General features: G+C 54.3%; 8 protein-coding genes across 8 annotated transcripts; 3 read left to right on the top strand and 5 right to left on the bottom strand.

Annotated features, from left to right (window-relative positions):
* Nucleotides 1-292: 292 nt before the first annotated feature.
* SPSK_08016 (NADH dehydrogenase (ubiquinone) Fe-S protein 6) lies at nucleotides 293-887 on the top strand (the record flags this gene model as incomplete). The annotated part of the gene is made up of 2 exons (XM_016734667.1): nucleotides 293-745; nucleotides 828-887. 2 exons carry the CDS (start codon nucleotides 293-295, stop codon nucleotides 885-887), a joined length of 513 nt encoding a protein of 170 aa, XP_016591397.1.
* Nucleotides 888-2,045: 1,158 nt separating this feature from the next.
* On the bottom strand, nucleotides 2,046-4,502 carry SPSK_07079 (uncharacterized protein; the record flags this gene model as incomplete). Its single annotated transcript, XM_016733748.1, has 1 exon — nucleotides 2,046-4,502. One exon carries the CDS (start codon nucleotides 4,500-4,502, stop codon nucleotides 2,046-2,048), a length of 2,457 nt encoding a protein of 818 aa, XP_016591398.1.
* Nucleotides 4,503-5,610: 1,108 nt separating this feature from the next.
* On the top strand, nucleotides 5,611-8,412 carry SPSK_07013 (uncharacterized protein; the record flags this gene model as incomplete). The annotated part of the gene is made up of 1 exon (XM_016733683.1): nucleotides 5,611-8,412. One exon carries the CDS (start codon nucleotides 5,611-5,613, stop codon nucleotides 8,410-8,412), a length of 2,802 nt encoding a protein of 933 aa, XP_016591399.1.
* Nucleotides 8,413-8,706: 294 nt separating this feature from the next.
* On the bottom strand, nucleotides 8,707-10,116 carry SPSK_07521 (aldehyde dehydrogenase (NAD(P)+); the record flags this gene model as incomplete). The annotated part of the gene is made up of 1 exon (XM_016734182.1): nucleotides 8,707-10,116. The coding sequence occupies one exon, from the start codon at nucleotides 10,114-10,116 to the stop codon at nucleotides 8,707-8,709; it is 1,410 nt and encodes a 469-aa protein (XP_016591400.1).
* A 42-nt stretch (nucleotides 10,117-10,158) lies between these two features.
* SPSK_08196 (uncharacterized protein) lies at nucleotides 10,159-10,419 on the bottom strand (the record flags this gene model as incomplete). Its single annotated transcript, XM_016734834.1, has 1 exon — nucleotides 10,159-10,419. The coding sequence occupies one exon, from the start codon at nucleotides 10,417-10,419 to the stop codon at nucleotides 10,159-10,161; it is 261 nt and encodes an 86-aa protein (XP_016591401.1).
* A 1,120-nt stretch (nucleotides 10,420-11,539) lies between these two features.
* Nucleotides 11,540-14,039, top strand: SPSK_07068 (uncharacterized protein; the record flags this gene model as incomplete). Its single annotated transcript, XM_016733737.1, has 2 exons — nucleotides 11,540-11,934; nucleotides 12,050-14,039. The coding sequence occupies 2 exons, from the start codon at nucleotides 11,540-11,542 to the stop codon at nucleotides 14,037-14,039; spliced, it is 2,385 nt and encodes a 794-aa protein (XP_016591402.1).
* Nucleotides 14,040-16,535: 2,496 nt separating this feature from the next.
* Nucleotides 16,536-17,589, bottom strand: SPSK_07730 (uncharacterized protein; the record flags this gene model as incomplete). The annotated part of the gene is made up of 2 exons (XM_016734387.1): nucleotides 16,536-17,035; nucleotides 17,136-17,589. The coding sequence occupies 2 exons, from the start codon at nucleotides 17,587-17,589 to the stop codon at nucleotides 16,536-16,538; spliced, it is 954 nt and encodes a 317-aa protein (XP_016591403.1).
* A 451-nt stretch (nucleotides 17,590-18,040) lies between these two features.
* SPSK_08036 (uncharacterized protein) lies at nucleotides 18,041-18,586 on the bottom strand (the record flags this gene model as incomplete). The annotated part of the gene is made up of 2 exons (XM_016734687.1): nucleotides 18,041-18,480; nucleotides 18,526-18,586. 2 exons carry the CDS (start codon nucleotides 18,584-18,586, stop codon nucleotides 18,041-18,043), a joined length of 501 nt encoding a protein of 166 aa, XP_016591404.1.
* Nucleotides 18,587-21,610: the final 3,024 nt, after the last annotated feature.

Raw genomic sequence — 21,610 nt, forward strand, 5'->3', positions numbered from 1 at the left:
AGTTGCATGCCGTAGCAAGATGGGAAACCGGGCTCCGGAAAATGAATTAATGCGAGAAATTGGGACACAGCCAACCAACCGCATGCCAGGGAATTGGGCTTTTGCTCTAACGAGCCATTGCAGAAGGTCCGCTTTTATCCTCAAGCGGCCAATTCGGAAAGAACCTCATCACGAAACCGACGACGACGACGACGACGCCGTCCTACCCACCGACCGTTGTTGAACGCCAATTGCATTTCCGCGTTACGTCCTGCAACTAATAAGACGCACTCCCACAACACAACCCACCACGATGATGTCATTACGGGCTGGCAGCAGGCTGCTTCCCCAGCGCCTGGCCCGCGGCGGTCGTGTAGGCCACCGGTCCTTTGCCATGACGGCTCGCATGGGCCAGGATTCCACCGCGGCCCCCGTGCAGACCGACCTGACCCCTCAGTCGACCACCGAGGCCGGCGCCCCCACAACGACGGAGCTCCAGCAGGCGCCCAACCGGAGCGGGGTGTGGACGCGGAACCAGCAGCCTCGTGAGAAGGCGATGACGGGCCCGCGTTTCGAGCAGACGGACTTTTCGTTGCAGCCGCAGCCGTACTCAGCCATGGAGTTGGTTCACCAGGAGCCGGTGCGGTGGACGCACGACCGCATTGTGGCGTGCGACGGTGGCGGTGGTGCGGCCGGTCACCCGCGGGTTTTCATCAACACGGACAAGCCGCAGATCAGCGTCTGCGGCTACTGCGGTCTTCCTTTTGTGCGTCTATCCCGCCATTTTATTGGATTTTCCTGGTGTTCACATTTTCAGCATCGTTTGCTAACGTCTCGCTCCTTTTTAGGCCAACGAGCACCACCGGAAACACCTCGAGTCGCTTCCTCAGACATCGTACCCCCTATGAACGACAAGAACGAATTCGATTTTCATTGCTTTATCCCAGCGCTCTTTGTTTGAAGATGCGCCTGTTTTTCATTTTCACCACGTTTCTGGGGCTCCACGACGACCATTGGACCACACTCCTCCGGCCGTGGATTATGTACATAGCATTTACCAAACAATTAAAACCCATTGAAAAAGCAACCACTTTTTGTTGAATGATGCGCAGGTGGCCAATTTGAACGACTAATTGCTTGCATCAAGTGCCGCTCTTGTTCTGGCTGTGGTCGTCTTCGTCTGGTCTTCCAACAGTTGCCCTGACTATCGTGCCTACAAGCAGATCCCAGTCATTCACTGAGCATTTTATGAGCAGAAGGAAATCCGACCCACTGCAGATTCCTCCTCTCAGCAGTGCTGTGGCTTCTTTCCTCTTTACTCTATCCTTTAACCCTGCAAGCTGGTTATGTTGGCAAGAATTGGACCAGCTGTGTAATAGCTTGTTAGATGTAGTACTAAGGCACAAAACAGTTTAAGACGCGGAACTAACAGTCGATATGGCAAGAATAAATAGAATGTCCACGCAAGACGAAGTCACCAGAAACGACGAAACCGGCTTATATACGTAAGAACATCTCTACGACATTTGTCCTACCTATTGCAAACAAGTCACATCTTCCTTTCTCCGTTTCCGTTATTGTGTCAGCTGCCTGTCTTTTCCTTATTTGTCATGGCATACCCTTCATACCCTTTCAACTTGTATTTTCCGCGCTGACTATGCCTCGTTTCTTCGGTGCAGCCAATATGACCATCAAAATGTAGTATCAGACGCGTTCAATCCGTGCGGTGATCTATAATTCCGTCGTTGAAAAACGGTCACACGTTGCACAAAGCGTAACCGGCGATATTGTTTACGCCTTACGGGTTTATTATGGCAAGTGATATTCCGCACGTTCAATCTGCTGTTGATTACTATTTAAGACAAAATAACAGAACAAGGAGCAAAATCGTAAAGATTTGAATTCAACGCGAAACTGAAACCGAAGAGAAAATCCTTGACAAAATAAATCAAACGAAATAGGGCTTCCCTTACATATGATCCGAACTCGTGTGATGAAAATGCCTTTTCATTTCTGTACAACTTCCAACACACATTCGCAAGGGCGGCACATCACTTGACCGCCTCTCACGAAAATGCGCCCGTAAGGTCGAGGGGACCTTGCATTTCGCTCTTGGCAACGACCACGTTGATGGCCTCGTAGTCGTACCGGAACTGTGCACTAGGTTCCCATGATATCTCGGCCTCCTCCGTGGCTTCCCGAGAGTCCTGGTCCTCACAAAACTGGAGCCGAAGTTGGCGAAGGTGTGGCTGCAGGATGTCACGATAGTACATGAGGGCGTCCAAGCGTGCAGGTGGCTGTGGCCGTGTTTTGACAGCAAAGGCGTCGATTGCCTTGGCATTGGCCTCTGCGAGCGTGGTGTACGACCCAACAAAAATAGGCTGAAAATGCGAACCCAGGCTCGACCTGTGGACCGATGGGCGTGCTGTGTCATTCTTGAGTCCACTCTGGCTTTGATTCGATTCACTTTCATCGACACAGTTGTCATCGGCTGCGTTCACATGACGGACTCTGGCAAAACTCGATTCTTTGTCAATTTCATCAAGGGCAGTCTGCGTGTCATTCTCATCACTACCCTTGGCAGCTGCACTGTCTTCACGGGTTTCCGTTGCAGAAACTTCATTGATACGGTTGCTGTCATCGCTTTCCATAGGACTGTCAAGAGCACATACAGAAGACCTCGCAGCTTCGGCCAACATACGTTCATTTTCAAATTCAGGTCCCTTTTCATGGCTGCTCTCAATATCACTGTCATCATCATTGATCACGTCGGCCACTGTCTCTGGTCTTGTCTCTTCTTCGTACTCGTAGACAACAATGCCGTCTTGGCTTCTCATGGCCTTTCGCAGAATCACAAACACGTCGTATCGCGGCGCTAGGCACAACTGCTTGTATTGTGGGTTCATGCGTTTCCCGTCAAACTCTGACGGGTCGATTTTGCCAAACTGTTGGTACTCGCAGTCCACGTATACGTAGAGACACGTGCCGTTTTTGTATTCTGCTCGGCCGAAGAACATTCCATTCCGGGACGAGCCGTCCTCGCCGTATTCGAACTCCATGCGGGCAACGGGCGGGCCTTTAAGTCGCAGAAGCGCCTCGGCCCGCTTGTTCGCCGTGTTCTTGTCGGCGTACGACCCGCTGCGGACGACTTTTCCAGCTAGGTAGCCATCAAAGGACCGTGGAAGTCCCCGGGTGCGAAAAACGGTGAATTGCATGACGACACGAGATTCGCTAATAGGAGGCGGAGATGGAGGCCGTTGTGGCGATGATGGCAGAGGGAACGGGCAGTGTCCGGGCTTTGGATTGAAGCTGCGGTCACGTTCTGCAAACTGCACTATCCCACCGCTGTCATGGCTTTCATTCCTGGTGTTATCGAATTCAAATACAGTGCTTTCCCGGCGCATGTCCTCACGAGTTTGTCTTTTGGGCAACGCTTCAACTGGAACTAGCTGCTCCCATGCCTTACGTTTGTGTGATCGCTTCTCTCGATTCTCGCGGGATGTTCTCGTGGCTTCGCGAATCTGCCACGGCTCAGGCAGCCGGGAGACAAACTCTGTACTTGGCTTGGAGACAGAACTGACGTACCTGGCCTTGATAGACTCATACAGGAAGACATCCTCCCTGAGGTTGGTCCGTTTCGTAGCTGCTTTCGGCGACTGGGTATTGTCTCTCGCATCAGCACTCGGAATAACACGCGTCAACGGAGGAGCAAGTTTCGAGGCTTCTGGTTCCGGATCCATTGGCCTCGTAAGGTATTGCGTGTTGGATCGTCCACTCTCAAAGGACCGTGGGACTTTAACAGACTTTGGATTGTGATCTCGCAGCTGTGGACGGATGTCTGCCACTTGACCAAGACCCCTGTCCCACTCACCATCATCGCCATCGCCATTCTCGTCGTCGTCGTCGTCGTTGTCGTCGTCGTCGTCGTTGTCGTCGTCGTCGTCGTTGTCTTTCTCCTCGTCGTCCTCTTCATCTCCATCATCGTCGTTATCCTCGTCGTCATCATCTTCATCTCCACTTTCGTCATCCTCGTCGCCCTCATCTTCTTCCTCTGCGTTGTTGTCCGTCTCGCTTGCAAGACTGGGATTTTCGTGGGTGGTGGTGCAATGCGTATTACTTTTTCTGGGAGGAGTTGGTATCGGTTTGAGCGCCTTAGTGACCGGTGACAAGTATGGAAGTTCTTCTTCGTCGGAACAAACAAAGCCACTTGAGAACCGGCGCGAGGCGCATTGTGTATTCTGCTTCTGGTCAAGGATATAGCACCCGGACCTATTCGGCTTCTGTAGATTGGCATTTCCGTTTGTGGGTTTCGTAACCGGCTCTCTTGGAAGGCGAACTGCTAGGTTCCTCGAAGGAGCTGAGTTATTTGTAGTGCTGCAGAAAGTGGTCCGTCCAGTCCGGTCCAGGTTTGGTACTATTTTTCGGAACGCTTTCATGTCAGACGCGATGGCAGCGAACCTTCCACTCCATTTGGTTGCGGCGATGCCGCCCCCCACGCCTTGGCCATGTTGCAGGCGACTCATGACGATGTCGTCACCATCACCTCACTCGGAGTCGTGGGTGGTGAACGTTGGCGCCTTATTGCACTTGCTGTGAATTGCCGTCAATGGAAAATGAGAGATGGATCAGTGCACAAGATTTTTGTAGTTTAAAACGGACTCTGGGTTTGTTTTGTAGATTTTTGGAACTTGGAGGCGTGCAGCGCCAAAAGTGTACAGAGATGTCGTCTTCGTAGTGGAAACGACACGTTGACTGTTATCTATCACCGTTAAGAAAACAAAAGTCGAATCGACTTCATTCCTTTATTTTATACCCCTTAAACCGGTAAATAATAAACGATCACTCTCACCTCCAACAAAGGCCCGTTCAAGACTCCCCATGTAAGCCGCATCGTCGGATGTAGTCAACTCACTGCAGGTGGACTCGGATGTCGGCTATCCCCGATGTGGGAGTATTTCCTGATTGGGACTAGCCCGATAGCGCGGTGCGCAGAGTCGAGATTTTGAGTAGCGGTTTGTCATAGGCTGCGGGGAAGGAGCGATGTGCGGTGGCGTTGTCTTGATCCTCGATTGACACAATTGACATAAACCGCAAACAACGACGATAGTACTCAATCTTCAACCAGACACAATGCATCTTCAGCCAGACAAAATGCAGGCACCCATTTAGGATTGTACCTTGGCAGGCACCTCCGGCAACAGCACACCACTTCTGAGCCCCGATATCCGCCCCCCGCACGTCTGTGGTGGTCAGGATTGGCGACGACAACGACGACAACGACACTCTTAACAAGAGCTATTGTTTCAACGAGCGCAGAGAAGTCTGACAAAAGGCTGCATGATCTGTTCTGTGGTCTCTTCGTGTTGGTTGGAAGACACCCTCTCTGGGGACAAGCGATCTCGAGCATATCCGGTTTCTCGATCTCGGCGTTCGAGTCAATTTTGCATCGAGTTCATCAACACTCTAGTACATTATCGTTTTGACTGGACGTCTTCAACACCCACCGGCATTGAATCCCGTCTGTGATTACATCCCTCTCCATAGGGTTGCAACGCAAACCACGGCAAGCCTGTGCCGCACCAGCACATCATCGCCTTTATACCATAACGAGATCCCCCCTTTTCCCTCAAGATGGACCACTTCAACGCGACTGTCCAAAAGGACGGCGCCCTCGTGTCGACCCGCCGCGGCCTGCAGGTCACCAAGCACAAGTACCACGGCATTTCGTTTGTCAACACATCTGGCCCGGCCCAACCCTCAGGCTCGAGCGTTGGCACGAGCGGCAAGAAGAAGAGCTCAAAGCACAAGGCCGCAGGCTCAACCTCCGCTTTCTCTGCCTTCTCGACTCCTGCCGCGAACCCCGCGCCCCCCGCGTCCTCGGGATTCTCGACCTTCTCAACATTCTCGCCGCCGGCCGCCACCCCGAGCGGCACCGACAAAAACAGTGCAATTACGCGGGACAAAGACGCCTCGTCTTCCGCGGCGGCCAGCGCCACCACGACTACTTCCACAGCAAAGGCACCTCAGAAGGGCGCGCTCAATGGAGGCGCAGACCCGGCCAATCCGTCAAAGCCACTGGTGCACCGGTGGAAGCTGGTCACGAAGCCGGCAGCCCAGAAGGCGAAGCGTGAAAGCAACGCCGCCACCGCCGCCTCCAGTGGAACCAAGCAGCGCCCACACCCGGCCGTAAACACCGACACCGCACCCGCCTCCTCCGATCGTCATCCCTCGCCCGCGCTCTCCGACACCGCATCCTTGTTCATGTCGACGTCGACACCCGGCGAGTCGGCCACTTCGTTTCCCTCACCCTTTGCGTCACCCTTCCTCACGTCGCCCGGCTCCGTCGCTGAAAGTACCATCAGCGGAAACTCTGGGCTTGAATCTCTCTCGCCTCTCTCGAATTCTACCTCCATGTTCGACGGAATGGGCCTGTTTGCGCCAGACGACTGGGAGGCCGAATACATCTCGCCCAGCGCCGCTGCCCTGCGCACCAGCTACCAGCAGAACCGTGCCGCCGGCGCGGCAGCAAAGCGTCGAAAAGGCAGCAACACGTCATATGCGGAGAGCAAGGCTCGCAAGGCCCGCATCACCGCCCTCGCCAACAGCTACCAGCAGGTCGCCCGCAGCCTGCCCACCTGGACCATGTGCCACGTCCCGCAGCTCAACAAGTTCGAGCAACGCCTCTTCCACCAGTTCTTCCAGCTCATCCCGCGCAAGCTCTATCCCTTTGAGGACCTCCTTCAGTACAACCCCACGCGTTCGAGCGAGTTCTACTGGATGGTCGTACAGGACCGCGCTGCCGTGCGCTGTGTGCTGCTGTGCGGCGCCATGTTGCGCGCCGTTCTCGGAGGCGCCAACACGTCCGACGAGCTGGCCCTGGAAGTGTCGAATGTCTGCCGCATCGTCAACCAGCAGCTCGCCCTCCATCAAAAGGAGCATGACAAGCACGCCGAGACGGCACATAGCACCGGTGGCGACAGCGACGATGACAACAACAACGCCGACAGGATGCAGCTGGCCGCACCATTTCGCTCGTCACCGTCTCCGTCGCCGTCGCCCCCGGCATCACCCTCCTCGGCCAGCAGCCACCATCGCCGCCGCCGCCACGTCATCCCGGAGATGACACTCGAGTGCATTACGACTCTTGCTCTCATGGGTGGCTCCACTGGACGCTACGACCACTGGCACCTGCACATGCAGGCTCTCAGCAAGATGGTGGAGCTGAACGGTGGCCGGCGGTTTATCAATGAGGTCCGGCCAGCCCTGCTCTTCAAGATGCGCAAGACCGACCTCAAGGGCGCCATGGCCCTCGCCATCCGCCCGTACCTGCCTTTCGACACTCGCAGGTTCCCCAACATTTCCGACACCGTCCTGCTCGACGTCACGCGCCAGGACATTCGCGCCTCCGCCTCTGCACTCTTTGCGAACCCTGCCTCCCCCTGTGGCGTCGCTCCTGTCGTCAGTCAGACCCTGGCCGCGCTGTGTGTCTTTGTCCAGGCCGTCCAGCTGGTGCGTGATCTGGCCAGAAGCACGGCACCCCTACCCCTCGACCCTTACTGTTTCTCGGAAGAGCTGTACTGGCTGCAGCACCACCTCGTATCTCAGCCGGGACCACTGCGGCAGGATGTCACACCGCAGGATGCGGCCGCTGCACACGACGCCGAGACGGCGGCCCTACAGGCCCAACCGACGCTGACAGCGGCATCCCCAACTTTGTCTTCGTTCCCATCACCGTCTATGTCCACGACTTCGGCTCCATCACAAGCGCCCCGGCCGAATACACTGCTACCCGTCGACACCAGCCGCCTTCAGACGGAGAGCTACGTTCGCAACCACCGCGTTCCACTAGCCGCTCTGTACATTATCCCCGCCCCTGCCGCCACGCCGTCGTCGCCCACCTCCACCTGCCTCGAGCCCGCTATGCGCATTGGCGGCATCCTGTATTTGAAAGAATTCTTCCCTGATTTCCCCCGCAACCTCGGCGGCTACGCTATCCTGCTGCACCTGCTGCGCTGGCACCTGGGCGAGGGTGACGTGTTTGACGTGTCTTTGCTGACGAACCAGTCCGCACGCGCCCTGCTCTTGTGGATCTGCCTTGTCGGTGACACCGTGTCACGTCTGGCCAACAACAACGAGGAGCGCAGGAACCCGGTCGAGCAGTACGACCGGCGCGTCTTCCGGGACCGCCTGGCGGACCTGGTGAGAACGAGCCCTGTTGTCGAAGGCATATCGTCATCCGCCGTGGCTATGACCGATGTCGATGCCCTAAGTACACTCAACCTGTCGGTCATGGACGGTGTCGATCGTTTGCCCGAGAGCGACTGGGCACTGTGCCGTCTGCTCGACCTCGGCAAGATTGAGCAGCTAGGCGAGTGGAATGACCGGCAGGCCGTGCTCAATATTTTACTTGAAGGGGGCGTCTTCGACTTGTAATGTGCTACAGTAAAGCTCCATCTAGGCACTATATTTCCTGCTGTACTTTGTACACATCATGGCTTTGGATATCGGGTTTTGATTTTATGATAACATACGGTAGCATTTGGACTTGGAATATGGCATTGGAAATATTTATGGATAGAAAAACACATAAAAGGAAACGGACAAAACACAAACAAACTGTAAATTATAGGTTGTTTGCAAACGATTGACATTTGCTCCATATATAATATATATCCCAGTGCACATTCTACTAAATTCCACCGCATGCGCGGTGACTCAAGGTATACTCTATGTAGCCTCCATGTTGAGGTGGATGCTCTTGATGTTGCTGTATGCCGCCAGCCCGGCCTCGCCGAGTTCGCGGCCGATGCCCGACTGCTTGACTCCGCCAAACGGTACGCGAAAGTCGGAATCGTTGGAGCTGTTGATCCACACCATGCCGGCCTCAATCTCCCGCGCCACACGGTGTGCCCGTACCAAATTGCGCGTAAAGAGCGCTGCACCGAGCCCGTATGTCGTATCGTTGGCCATGTCGACCGCCTCGCCCTCTGTCTTGAAGGCGGCGATCGCCACGCACGGACCAAAGATTTCCTCGCGGTAAATCTTCATGGTCGGCTTCACATTTGTAAACACCGTTGGCGCCACGAAAAAGCCCTTGCTTGGCGCGCCGTTCTCTGTTGCTTCCGACAGCGGCCCGGCCACGGGCACGCCGCCCATTGCCACCGTGGCGCCCTCGTCACGGCCCGCCTGAATATAGCTGAGCACTCGCTCGTATTGTGCGCGCGTTACCTGCGGGCCTTGGAACGTGTTGGGATCAAAGGGGTCGCCCACGACAGACACGTGCTCAACGGCGCGGTTAAAGAGCGTGACAAATTGGTCGTACACGGCCTCATGCACCAAAATACGCGACGTCGACGTGCACACTTGGCCCTGGTTGCCCATGATGCCAATGTGTGCCCACTTTGCCGCCAGCTCGAGATCCGCATCCTCGAACACGAGCAGCGGCGACTTGCCACCCGTTTCGAGCGTGATGTTCTTGAGCGTGCCGGCGGCCAGCTTCATCACCTCGCGGCCCGTGGCCGTGCTGCCCGTAAACGCAATCTTGTCGACACCCTCGTGCGAGGCGAGCGCCGCGCCCGCCTCGCGGCCGTGACCGTTGATAACATTGACCACGCCGGGCGGGAAACCAGCTTCTCGAACCAGCTGCGCCACGTAGAGCATGGAGAGCGGGGTCTGCTCGGCCAGCTTCAGTACCACAGTGTTGCCGCAGCACAGTGCCGGACCAAGCTTCCAGGCTGCCATGTCGAGCGGGAAGTTCCAAGGGATAATCTGCCCGCAAACACCCAGGGGCTCCTTGACTGTGTAGGCCATCTTGCTGGGCCCAACATCAACAACCTGCCCAAAGTTCTTATCGGCATAGCCCGCGTAGTACCGCAGCACATTCTCCAGCTCGGGCACGTTCTCGTTCAAGGCTACCGTATACGGCTTGCCGTTGTCGAGCGCCTCGATAGTTGCCAGCAGCTCCGCATTTTGGCCCACAAGGTCGGCCAGACGGTACATCATAGCCGCGCGCTCGGTACCTGACAGGCGCTTCCACGACGGGTTCCGAAAGGCGGCGCGGGCGGCCTTGACGGCTGTGTCGACGTCCTGGGTGGAGGCCGCATACACAGAGCAGATCTCCTGTTCAGTGCTGGACATGTTAACATGATGCGACTCGGGTATCTCGGTATGGGAAAGTATTCACCTCGGGTTGATCGAGGCAATCGTCTCGCCGTTGCTGCTCTTGACAAACTCGTTGTTGATAAACAGCCCGAGAGGCTGCGTCCAAGTCTTGCCATTGGGCGCCGTGAGCTTCACTTCCAAATCTCTCGCCGTTGCCCGTGGTGCTGTAGAAAAAGATGATCTGAAGCTGCCTGCAGAGTAGACTCTGACGCTGCAACCGCTGCCACTGAGAGGCCGACGAAATGCCAGCGCGGCAAAACGAGGTGCCAGAGCTGCCATTTTGTACCCGTTGATGGCGGCTTGCCAGCCGCTGACGAGTCCTCCTCGTACAACCTGACAGCGACTCAATTCAAGTTCAAACCAGTTCGGCATTTACCATTTGATACGGAGCGATATAACGTGGTGTGCCCTCCTCCGTCCGTGTCCTGCTTCCTTGTTGACATGTAGTCGAGGTGGGTGAGAGCTCGGAGCCGTGCCTGTTAGCGGCTTTAGCAGGTAGAGTTATCCCAGAACTCCGAGGCTACGATTTCAGTGGTCAGTCGCACCTGCCAAGCTCCGCCCGTCATACCTGGGTCGCACTTGCTACACCAAGGCCGGCTGCAACTGCCACATTTTGAGCTCCTCCAGTTGCTGTCCCTAGAGGTGTATTTCGGGGCTGGACGTAATCGCGTACAATTAACTACGAGCCTGTCCTCAAGTTTTGCTGGTAATCTTGTCCGTATCTAACGGTCTACAGACCATATAATACCGCCTCGAACGGAGCCGCAACTCTGGTCCATCGTCTAATAAAAAGGCCCAAGAAATGCGACCGGAACGGAAGGCTGTACGGACACAGTGTTTCAGAGTGTGTCGCTCCTTCCTACTGTGTACACCGGTCAGGCTGTCTACATGGTCTTTCCATTCAGGGAACCCTGCTAAGCCTTAGGCGGCGAGGCAGCCTGAGCAGCTGTACTTCAACCTGTGGGTGGCGTGTTTTCTTAGGTGGAATCTGCTGGACTCTGTATCTTACGTTTGGAATCCGTTGTGCTGAATGACCCGCACGCCCGCCATCTTCTGCAAGGCCGTCGATATTATGTAATGCAAGACCCACCTTGCCTGCCTTTCCGGGCGCATGTCTCGGTCACGCAGGGCGCCGCGCGGACCCAATGTCGTAACACTCCTTAGCGCCGCCCTTGCCACACTATCTGGTAGCCTTCCCTACCTCTGTCCGTTCCACCTGTGATCTCAACTCTCCAATCTCTCGACACAACTTTCCACGACGATCACCACATCCACCACGCCCTCCTCTCACTCCGCACTTGATCTCATTCACGACATCCTACACGACTCTTCACCACTGCACGCACTCCCACCTGTGTTCGATGGGCGCCGGCCTGCCGTCGCCCCCCTGTCGGCCGCCATGTCATTGATTGCCCGCGCGGCTGCGGCCGTCAATATCGATCTCGGCCTCGACGGCGATGGAGCAGCTGGCTTCTTGGCATCGCCGCTCAAGGGCCTCGAGGCTTCGAACCCCATAAAGTCCGAGATTTTTGTCAGCATTGCCATGCTCATCTTTGCGCTCATCACCCTCCAGATCCTGCGCTTCTATCTGCCCTTGCGCTCGACGCCTGCCTACCTCATCGTGCCGGTTTTCTTTGCTCTCTTTCTGCCCGCCAACATCGTCCTACTCGTCCCCATCGACCTTGCTTCCAGTGCACAGACCGACGATGAGGCCACCCGTGGCATCTGGCTGCCACAGACCATCTTGCGTGTGTCCTGGCGCATCACCTACTGGTTGACCTTTGTCTTGACATGGTTCGTTACTTTGCCTTCGTCCCGGAGTGCCCGGCTTCGCTTTGTTTGTTCTTTTTATCTGTTTTCGTCTCCTCTACCTTCATGTCTACTAACGTCTTGCGCTTCTTCCTCGCAGGTTCATCCTTCCCATCCTCGCCGAATACTCGGATGCTGGTTATCGCGCCCCCAAAGACCGCATCCTCTACTCTCTCCGCTCCAACGCCCAGTACCATGCCATGGTGTTTGGCAGCGGTATTATTGGGCTGGCGTACGTCATCGTCATGTACGGCTTCTCCGTCGACTCCCTCAAGGGCCTCGTCATGGCCCTGGCCTACGTCTGGGGTTTGGTCCTCGCCATCTACCTTATGGGCCACGGCCTCGTCGCAATCCCCCGGCGCCTGATCCGCACCGCCACCCCGAGCCGCCGCCTCCGCCGTCTGCAGAGCCAAGCACCGAAGCTGAACGAGAAGCTGGAGGAGTCGGAGATGGATCTGGAGGAAATCGAACTGCAAGTCGTCGAACTCGGTCAGCGCAAGACTGGGTCTGCGCTCGACTACCGCGAGTGGATCGAGGAGATCAACGAGGGCATCAGCCTCGCCGATAGCAACACACGAACAGGCGGTACGGGCATCGGCTCGCGCACATCCGCAGCCTCCGCCGACGACCGGATCGTGCCGACGGTCATCACCAAGAAGTACATGGCGGACTTGACGCGGCGTCTCGTCCGTGCACGCCACGCCCGCTCTCGCTATGCGAGCGAGTGGAGCTACTTGCTGCAGCGGTACTCTGAGACGCAGGCCGTCCTCAACTCGGCGACTCACAAGCGGCTCGAGCTCCCCAAGCCCAAAGCCACCGACACTCTTTGGGACCGCGTGTCCATCCTTTCGCCTTACCAGCGCTACCTCGTCTACTACCACGTGGTGCCCCTTGCCCGCATGTTGTTTGGCGTTATTCTTGCCCTCGCCTCCGCCTGCATTGTCTGGTCAGAGTTGGTCAAGGCGGCGCTGCCCGAAGCATCCGTCATTCGCCTCACCGTCGTCCATCACTGGACCGGCGACAAGGGCCAGGTGGGCTTCGCAGGCCAGCTCATTGCCACGGGATGGATCTTATACATGTGCGCCGCGGCCCTGATATCCATCACCGAGGTCAAAGTGTGGCGCGGGCGCGCGCTCGTCAAGCGCAACACCGCCCACGAGTCGGCGTTCTGGTACGCGTCGCAGGTGGCACGCCTCAGCATTCCGCTGTCGTACAACTTTATGACGTTCCTGTCTTCGAGCATCTACAAGAAAACGGTCTTCTTCAACTTCTTAGGCCGCCTGATTACTTTCACGCGGCTGGGCACCTGGTTCGACTACCTGCTGCCCACGTTCATTCTGTTCCCCGTCCTGGCAACGCTGTTTGGCCTGTACGGCCGCGTGCGGCGCTTCTTCGGCTACGGCACCGAGTTTGGCGCGGACGACGACGAGGACGAGGATTACGACGAGGATGGCCGCCTGCGCAACTACGGCACGGGCTCGTGGCGTGAGGGCCGGGACCTGCTCGAGCGCGAGCTCAACGGCACGTCGATTCGACAGCGCCGGCAGGAGGCTGCCGGTCGTTTAGGGGCAGGCGATACCGCCGCGGGGGGCCGCCATGGTCCCGTCATGGTTGTCCCTGGTGGACGCCGCAATGGCCCTGCCTATGAGGACGACCCTGAAGACATCCTGTCGTCGTCTGAAGGTGCCAACCCCACGACGCCGTTTGCCGTATCGCCGTCCAGCTCGGGCATCCTACCGACGGCACCGAGTGCGCGGACAAGGACTCTTGGTACTGCGGGCGGTGCATCCTCATCCTCGGGTCGGAGACAGAACCAGGCACAGCAGCGGCCGTACTACGACGAAGAGGACGAGGAAGACGATAACATCTTCCAGCAGCTCGGCCACCGCATGAAGAACACCATGGGCACGATCGAGGCGCCCAAATGGTTCCAGGAGATTGGACAGGGTTTCAAGAAGCCCAAGTGGATGTCCGGCGACAACGATGACGCTGCCGGCAGCAGTAGCAACAGCAATGCACCAGCGCCCGCAAACGACAACGGCATCCGAAGGTGGTTTGGAGGCAACAACGAAGGTCGGATTCGACTGTAGCCTGCTTTCTGCTTGTGCCACAAAAAGAGCATCAGCGATTGTCCCGAGTTTGGACTTACATTCTTTGTTTTGTTTTGTTTGATATTGGATTTATTTCATTTGTCATTTTGGGACACGGAACGGCACAGCCATGAAACCTCACACTTTGATACTACCAACTAGATTCACCAACGATACCTTATTCCTGTTTTTGAACTCTGCCTTCTTTGCAAACTTGCGTGGTCGTACTGTTCTCACTCATGGTGTTACTACGGATCCCCCCGTTGCTCCACAATCACTTCCATCAACAAAAACCTTGTTCTCTTCATGGCAAGGTGAAGGTGTAATAATAGCCCGGCATATTTCTTATTCGATCCCGTCTCTACCACCCCTGATTTTCATTTTCTTTTTGTGGCCCTCATATCTCACCAGATTTGTTAGTTTCGACAGCTGACACACAGGCATCGAATCCCCAACGTATTGACAACACTCTGATACGTCGTCGTGGCCATGTTTGGCCGAGGCGACACTGGATACACTCCTTTTTCGCTTTCTCTCTCTCTCTTCTCTCTCTCTTTTGGTAGATGCGATGCCGGCCGCCAAAACTTCAAATGCTACTCGAGTCCACCATTTCCCTCACTCGCCCATTCTTTGCTCAGCCTCGGAATGCGGCTACTGTGGAGAAGAAAACGAAAGGGAGGGGCCAAATACACGTAGCAAAAAGACGTATCATTTCATTTCCGTTTGACAGGTTCCAGAACGAGAGGGCTGCACACCCTTTAGAATGACCCCCAGCGAAGAACAGGCCCCGGGTCTCCAAGGATGAAATGACAGGATGGTACGGTAGGAAGGCAAGAGGAGAAGTGATGGGTCGGGCTCTCTCGCGTACCAAACTTTAAGAGGAGGCTGCCGGGCACTCCAAGACTCCACCCTAGCAACATTACCTTGGGGTGGCATCGAACATGTAAACATGCGGGCCAATGGTCCTTCTCCGAGGACCCGCGTTTCTGACATTCTTGTTCTTTTATTCCATCCCAGTGACAGGGCGACGCCGCGTTGCCTTGGAGGTGGAACCCGTCTTGCTATTTTCAACGGTTTCGGGCCTGGTTTAACCACTTACCTTGTCAGGAGGGCTATGAGCAACGTCCATCTGTCTGTACGGGATAATCCAACAATTTTCCCGTTCCCAGTATTGACAGCAGCCATTGCACTGCCGTACTGGTTCAGCATTCGCTCTGTCACTATTGTACCATCATTCCTGATTTTTTTCACTCGGCTTTCCCCTTCCCTTGCACACACTTCCCTGATTGTTTGGTCCGGCACCAGGGTTGTATCGTGTTTTGATTTTGATAGCCCTTTATGACAACCAGATTGGGCACGCCCTTTTTCTTTTCCTCTTCCCTGAATTGCTTGCTTGGTATTTCCCATTCCTCAGTCTACGAAGTAAACACGTTCGGAGAATTTGACGAACAAGGATACTCCCCCACACAAGGCTCGCATGAAATTTCATCATGTGATTCATATCAGAACGGAATAAGGCGGTCACGAAGTCCGACGTCGTACACTTCTAATCTACTTGAGTCCTGTGATACTGCATTTGCGACGCAATGGGACCATGACGATACTACTGTGAAAGTTGCCCGTCATCGAAAATATGCCCAGGAAGCCAGCAGCTACATCCTATGCTCGCGATAGGGTTAAATTTGCCGCACTCTATTTTACAACGAGTACGTGGTCGGTACGTACGACGAGATGTAGTTTGCGAGGTGGATGCGGAGTACTTCGTATACGTACGACGTATTGACCGACTGCCGCTTTTGGGACGGTCACCTGCTGAGAACTCCTGGTAGTTGAGAACGGGGGTCTGGAGGTGAGGTTTGGGGCGAAGGCCCCGTCTATTTGAATATGAGTGGCCAGCAGCGTCCATGAACTTTGTACATGTCCCCATATTTAAAGCGAGGCATCACGTCGTAGTCCCGAACCAGGATCCCAAGGCGGTCATTCTAGCCCAATTATTCCAGGTAGCGAATCGCATCGTCATGGCAGCATTTTCTCCTTTTACGGTGGCGTTTAAAGTCACAATGGGATGCATTGCTTATTTTACGGACGATGATCCGCTCGCTCTTCATTTCATGATCCTACCATCCATCCATCATTGACGACCTATGACAGACTTCCTTCGATGCTTTCATTTTGGCAATCTCTTTACCTCGTTGCTAGGAATAAGGTTCTCCTTGATGCTATGCCTTGTGGGTGATCATCCTGCCGAAAAAGAAGAAAAAAATTGTTGGTGCCTAGTCAGACAAGCGAGTAAGACGCTGTTCTCCACCATATCTGCCCATGCGCAAAACAGTACAACACATCAAGTCGATGCAGTGATGCCCAATTGCAAGTTTGTCCTCCACTTTCGACCAAGGAAGCGGCGTATTGTATTAGGTTTCATAGCTCTTTATTTGATTTTTGTTCACTAGTTCTTTGTCGTTGAAGCCATGCATGTTGACGGGCTCGACATCGCTCTCATGCGTTGAGCTTGAACTTGAAGAGCGGCAGGCCCTCGACGCCCACATCCACACGGAACAGGCCACCGCCATACTTCTTGCTCGTCTCGCCGCCCTCGGCGTCTTCGTCCGCGGCTGTCGTAATGTACAGCTCGGTGCCAACAAATTGTGTGCAGGTGATGTTGTTTGTGGGCAGGCGGATCTCGCCAATGACGCTGCCGTCCTTGGGCGAGATCTTGAGCACTTGGCCCGAGCCGTAAAAGGCGTGCCAGATGTTGCCCTCAACGTCGACGCGGAACCCGTCAGGCGAGCCAGTCCCGTTGTGCTTGTAGACCACGCGCTCGTTAGAGACGTCGCCGCTGTCCGGGTCGTAGTCAAAGGCATAGACGGCCTGGTCGGGCGTGTGGGTAAAGTACAGGGTGCGGTTGTCTGGCGAGAAGCCAACAGCATTGGGGATAGTCAAGTCGGGGCGGATCAACGTGCCCGACTTGGCACCCGCCTCGATGCGAAACAGGCCGCCTGAGAGCGGTTCAGTCAGTATCAATTCTGTTCTGTACGGCGCACTCTGGAGAGTGGGCTCTGCATTTATTCATGTATTACGCCAGTACTGGCAACCTACCCTCGGGCTGGAATTCGCCCAGGTTAAAGTCGGTCATGGAACCGAGCCAGAATCGTCCGTTCGGGTCGGCTGCGCCGTCGTTGCCACGGATGCGCTCAAAATCGACGGGTGCCTTGCTCTTGCTGAGCTCGGCGCTTTCGCTGAAATGGTGCAGGTACTCGTATTTGCTCGTCTTGCGGTCGAGAACGGCCAGGCCGTACTTGAGGCCGACCAGGATCTTTTCGCGCGGGTCGACATCCTCAATGTCGGCCGTCACCGAGACTGGTACGTCTAGCTGGAGAGTGTGCAGCGACGACGGCCCCGCCGCTAAGTCGACGGTATGAACACGGTGTTGGATGATGTCGACGAAGCGTAGGCTGTGTGTCTCCGCTTCGTAAAAGGGACCCTCGCCGAGCTGGCAGTGGAGGTCAAGATACGGCTCCTTGACCTCCCAGACTGGGATGCTGCTGGCCATATTGTGCGGGGGGTACAGTTGTGCTGGTGTGTCTGAGCTGCAGCTGCAATGACATGTGTTGGTCGCCGGTACCAGATGCTTCAAAGTTATTATTTGTTTTATTGTCGTCTGTTCGTCTAGTCGTCTGGCCGTCCGGTCGTGGCGTCTCGTCTCCTTTTCTGTATTTCGAGCAGCGCTTTTCTTCGTCTCGATTCTTTTCTCCTTCGTCCGTCGAAGCACGACGTCCCGATCTATATAAAGAGCCTTGGTCCGAATCTAAGGTCCACCTGGCAATTAGCGCAGGATACCGGCTGAATTCATCGGATCCTGAGCGCAGAAAGCACACAAAAGCAGTCCCACAAATGCTCCAGAATGCGACACGAAGCGACCGAAAACGGCCATTTCGCAAGCTTATCGCTGACCCGACCCGCGGAATCTAGTGAAGCTCTAGCTTCTGCAGAGGCGCGGCCAGTTAACTGCCAGTGGAACTTTGTCTCCGATCTGCTACCGTCATCTGCCAAACTTTGTCAGTCCTCTTCGCCCTCGTCTTAGAAGTTGACTCCCATTGCGCATGCATTGTTTGTCCTGGAAGCAAACAAGCCAGCGCCACAGCATCGAGCCCGGGCCGTAATGTAATAGCCCCGAGGAAAAGCGACTTGATAGAGGATGCGGGCCGTGAGAATGGGATATTTGGCCCGGAAAACGGCCCTGGGATCCGGATTTCGCCAATTCGCCAGGCCACTGTCGCCGCGCCCTTTTCCCACCAGCTGTTGGCCGCGGTCTGGCCGGGTTTGACGCCGTTGTATATGGAGTATTCGACGTCAAGTTTCCTTGCTTTGTTGGAATTCTCCTCGAAGTGTTGTCGCCGTTGTCTGCCGCCGTGCGAATTTCGTTTCTCATTCGCCTGCTTCCCTTATCCTTTTTCTCCGGTACAACGCCGGTTTGCAGTCCACTGACCATGTGTCCTATCGCCCAAATCCCACGATATTTCGCGCTTGTGTACGCAATGAGTGGTCATGTCGAACATGTCAACGAAGAAAAATGACGCAATGTTGGAGGATATCCAACACTAAGCAATTCCTACATGTCGCATAAATAGATAGGGGTATTCCTCGTACGCCGTCCGATGGCGCCTGCCGTCATCCCGCGTATTCCACTATCCGCACCTGCCTCCCACGGTCCCATCCACCATCCCGTGCCCAAAGAGGCAATTCCACGCCAAATACGGAGCTCCATGCACAACATTTGTCGGTGCCTTCCATACGTGCATTTTATCTTAAAAATTGTGACTAAGACGATATAGGAATTCGTCCCTTGGAGTAGTCGTTGCGCGTTTTTCACTTACTTGTTGGTTCACTCGTTGAGGTTTGTCGTACTTATTATAGATGTACAAAATTTTATTTTCTGCGATAAAAAATACCACAGCCTTCAAAGCATACCATTTCAGTATCAAAGCTTGTACAGTCCCAATCTTAAAATTATAATATTTTGTATGCCTTTTCACTACATGCAAGTTATTTTATATACCACGCAGCCGGTGGAGTTGAAACCGACAAGCAAAGTACCATTCAACGATTGAATTACTACCGCGTAGTTTCACTCATATCTTAAGCCCCAGACCGAGCCATAGCTTTCAAAACAGAACCCTCTTCTATTCCAATCACATATACTCAGCTCACATTGACACCTTCACCTTTACTTTGATACTGCGACGTGTCGCCGGCCACTTCATTATGGTTGGGGGTCTTATGCAAGACGCAAGGCTTGTGTAAAGACAGGGAGGCTTGAAAAGTCGGTCAAGGATATGACATCTTTACTCGGTAAGGCATCGCGAAAGCCAATGTACTGCCGTATGTAAGTAAATATGTCGTAAAAGTATTGTGAATTCAAAGATACGGTGAAGAATGGGTGACCGATTACCCTCTTTCGTCGACGGCCTGCCCCCCACGAACGATCGCTAGGTGAAGGTGTGAACTGCAAGGGGGCGAGACAAGGCGAATATGAAGCTGGTCTGTGCATCAATTGCTGTTTTCATATTATTTTTGTCATGATGCAGGATGTCGGTGACTCCGGTTTTCCTTCCCTTGTATTCTTTTCTACACTCGCAGGATCCGTCTGTGCTAAGCCAGTGCTGCGCAGACAGTGGCAAACATAAAACAAGGTCAAAATGACCAAGTCGTGCGAAGAACTGTATGCATGGAGTTGACAAAGATGCACGGGGTGACTTTCGGGTTTTATGTGTGTGTTTATGCCTCCCTTTACGCTCTGTACTTCACCTTCTCCTGGACGCATACCGGGGGGACCGGACCACATCCATGTTACGCGCCGTGCCGCATGTACATTCGTGGTAAATCGTTTTATCCATCCGTGCACTGATCCGTGCTTCGTAGAGTAAGCGACGTTCCTAGCTTCAACATGTGCATCAAACGTCTAGCGAGGTCTGAATTTGCGCACAAGACACTCTGCAAGAGAACGGACGGTGCTCGAGCGCTGTTAATCGACGCCTAGGAAGGCTGTTCTTTTCGGTTGCACACTTGCAGTCTTGGACACCAAACGGCAACAAGGGGGGCCCTTCTTTCCCCGTCCCTCTCATTTGACCCTTGTAGTTTCCCAAGGGTGCTGCCACACGAAACATTCAGCGTCCGAACGCACTGAACAGAGCTACACAGCAACAGTCAATAAAGTTGAAGTGTCTCTTTGCATTTCTTTTTACCCGCCTTTTTTGGTCTCGTTTCTCCAACCTCAGAAAATATATGAATTGCCGAAAATGGTAGCTTGCATTGCACCCATCGGCTTTTTTGTCAAGTCCCGGACCCAGAGACCGGGTAACCAAAAACCATCTGCATGACTGGCAGGAAATCGCACGCGAGACCAAGATAAAGGTGTACAGCCTTAGGATGCCAACTGTCTGGTTACGAACAGCGAAGACAAAGAAGGTTCGATCTCCAAATATGATACTGCGGTTCGTCATGGTTCCCTTTCCTCTTTGAACGAGCAGGACCCGGAGATCTGGGTACAGGATATGCCATCCTCAATTACGCCGCAGTGGCGCAAATGCATGGCGGAAGCTTTGGTTTGTGCTCTCATTCTCTGTTTTTCTCGGAAAGGCATGTATGGAGTGTTGTTGTATGCGAGTACGACGACGTTCTTCTCGTCCTCTCACCAGCATTCACAAAACATGGATCTTGCGGCGAGACTTGACTTATTGCCAAGATTTTATAGTGTAGGGAGCAGATGCAAAATGCGCAGAGCAAGTATTTCAGACGTCGAGGTCCATTGTCGATCTAATCGGGTAGGCCGGACGTCGTCTCGAGCGCTGTTATTGCGCCGTCCATGTCCCTAAATTTCTTTTATCTCAGCACAGTTTCGAATGGCCCTTCAAGAACGACGCCAAATACGTCGCGCAACTGGTTGTTGACTGCCAATACTGAGTGGAAATAGAAAACATCACTGCTTATATGTCTCGTTACAGAGATATTGTATCCTGTCCCAAGATGGCTTATTTGTGTTCGGTCAAGTGTCTGTCTTGTCCTGGTTTTTTGCTAATACCCTGGCCTCTTCGTAAACTCCATCTCTTTACAGGCTACTGCCGGTACCTTCCTTCCCGAGCTGCATGCAGAGCACAGGGCAGGCGATGGCTGTCGCCCTTTTCAACTTTGACCACAAAGTACTCCTAACTCTGTACCAGGATACCAGGATACAGAGTACTTTTGCTGTCTCATTTCCGTAATGCTCCTGTTGTGGCATCCAACAGCTCTTTGCTAGTTCTTATTTTGTTGTATTTTCCGTCACCCCTTCTTGCCCCCTTCGTTCCGTAACTCATTCCCCGTTTCCTGTCCTATGCATCCTCCTCGGAATGTTTGCCGGAGGCCGTAATACCCCATGAGAAAAGTTGCCCCAGTCTGTTGACGCGGCCCATTTATTTCTTAATTGGCTCATTGGGTACAGAATACATACTGATGGCGACGTATGATGTACTTTTATTTTTTCTTATTTTAAATTTAGTTCATTTTCCCACCCATTTGAAAAACCACCCAGACCC

The sequence above is a fragment of the Sporothrix schenckii genome (genome assembly GCF_000961545.1).
Source record: "Sporothrix schenckii 1099-18 chromosome Unknown Cont41, whole genome shotgun sequence".
In the NCBI taxonomy this organism is placed as follows: domain Eukaryota; kingdom Fungi; phylum Ascomycota; class Sordariomycetes; order Ophiostomatales; family Ophiostomataceae; genus Sporothrix; species Sporothrix schenckii.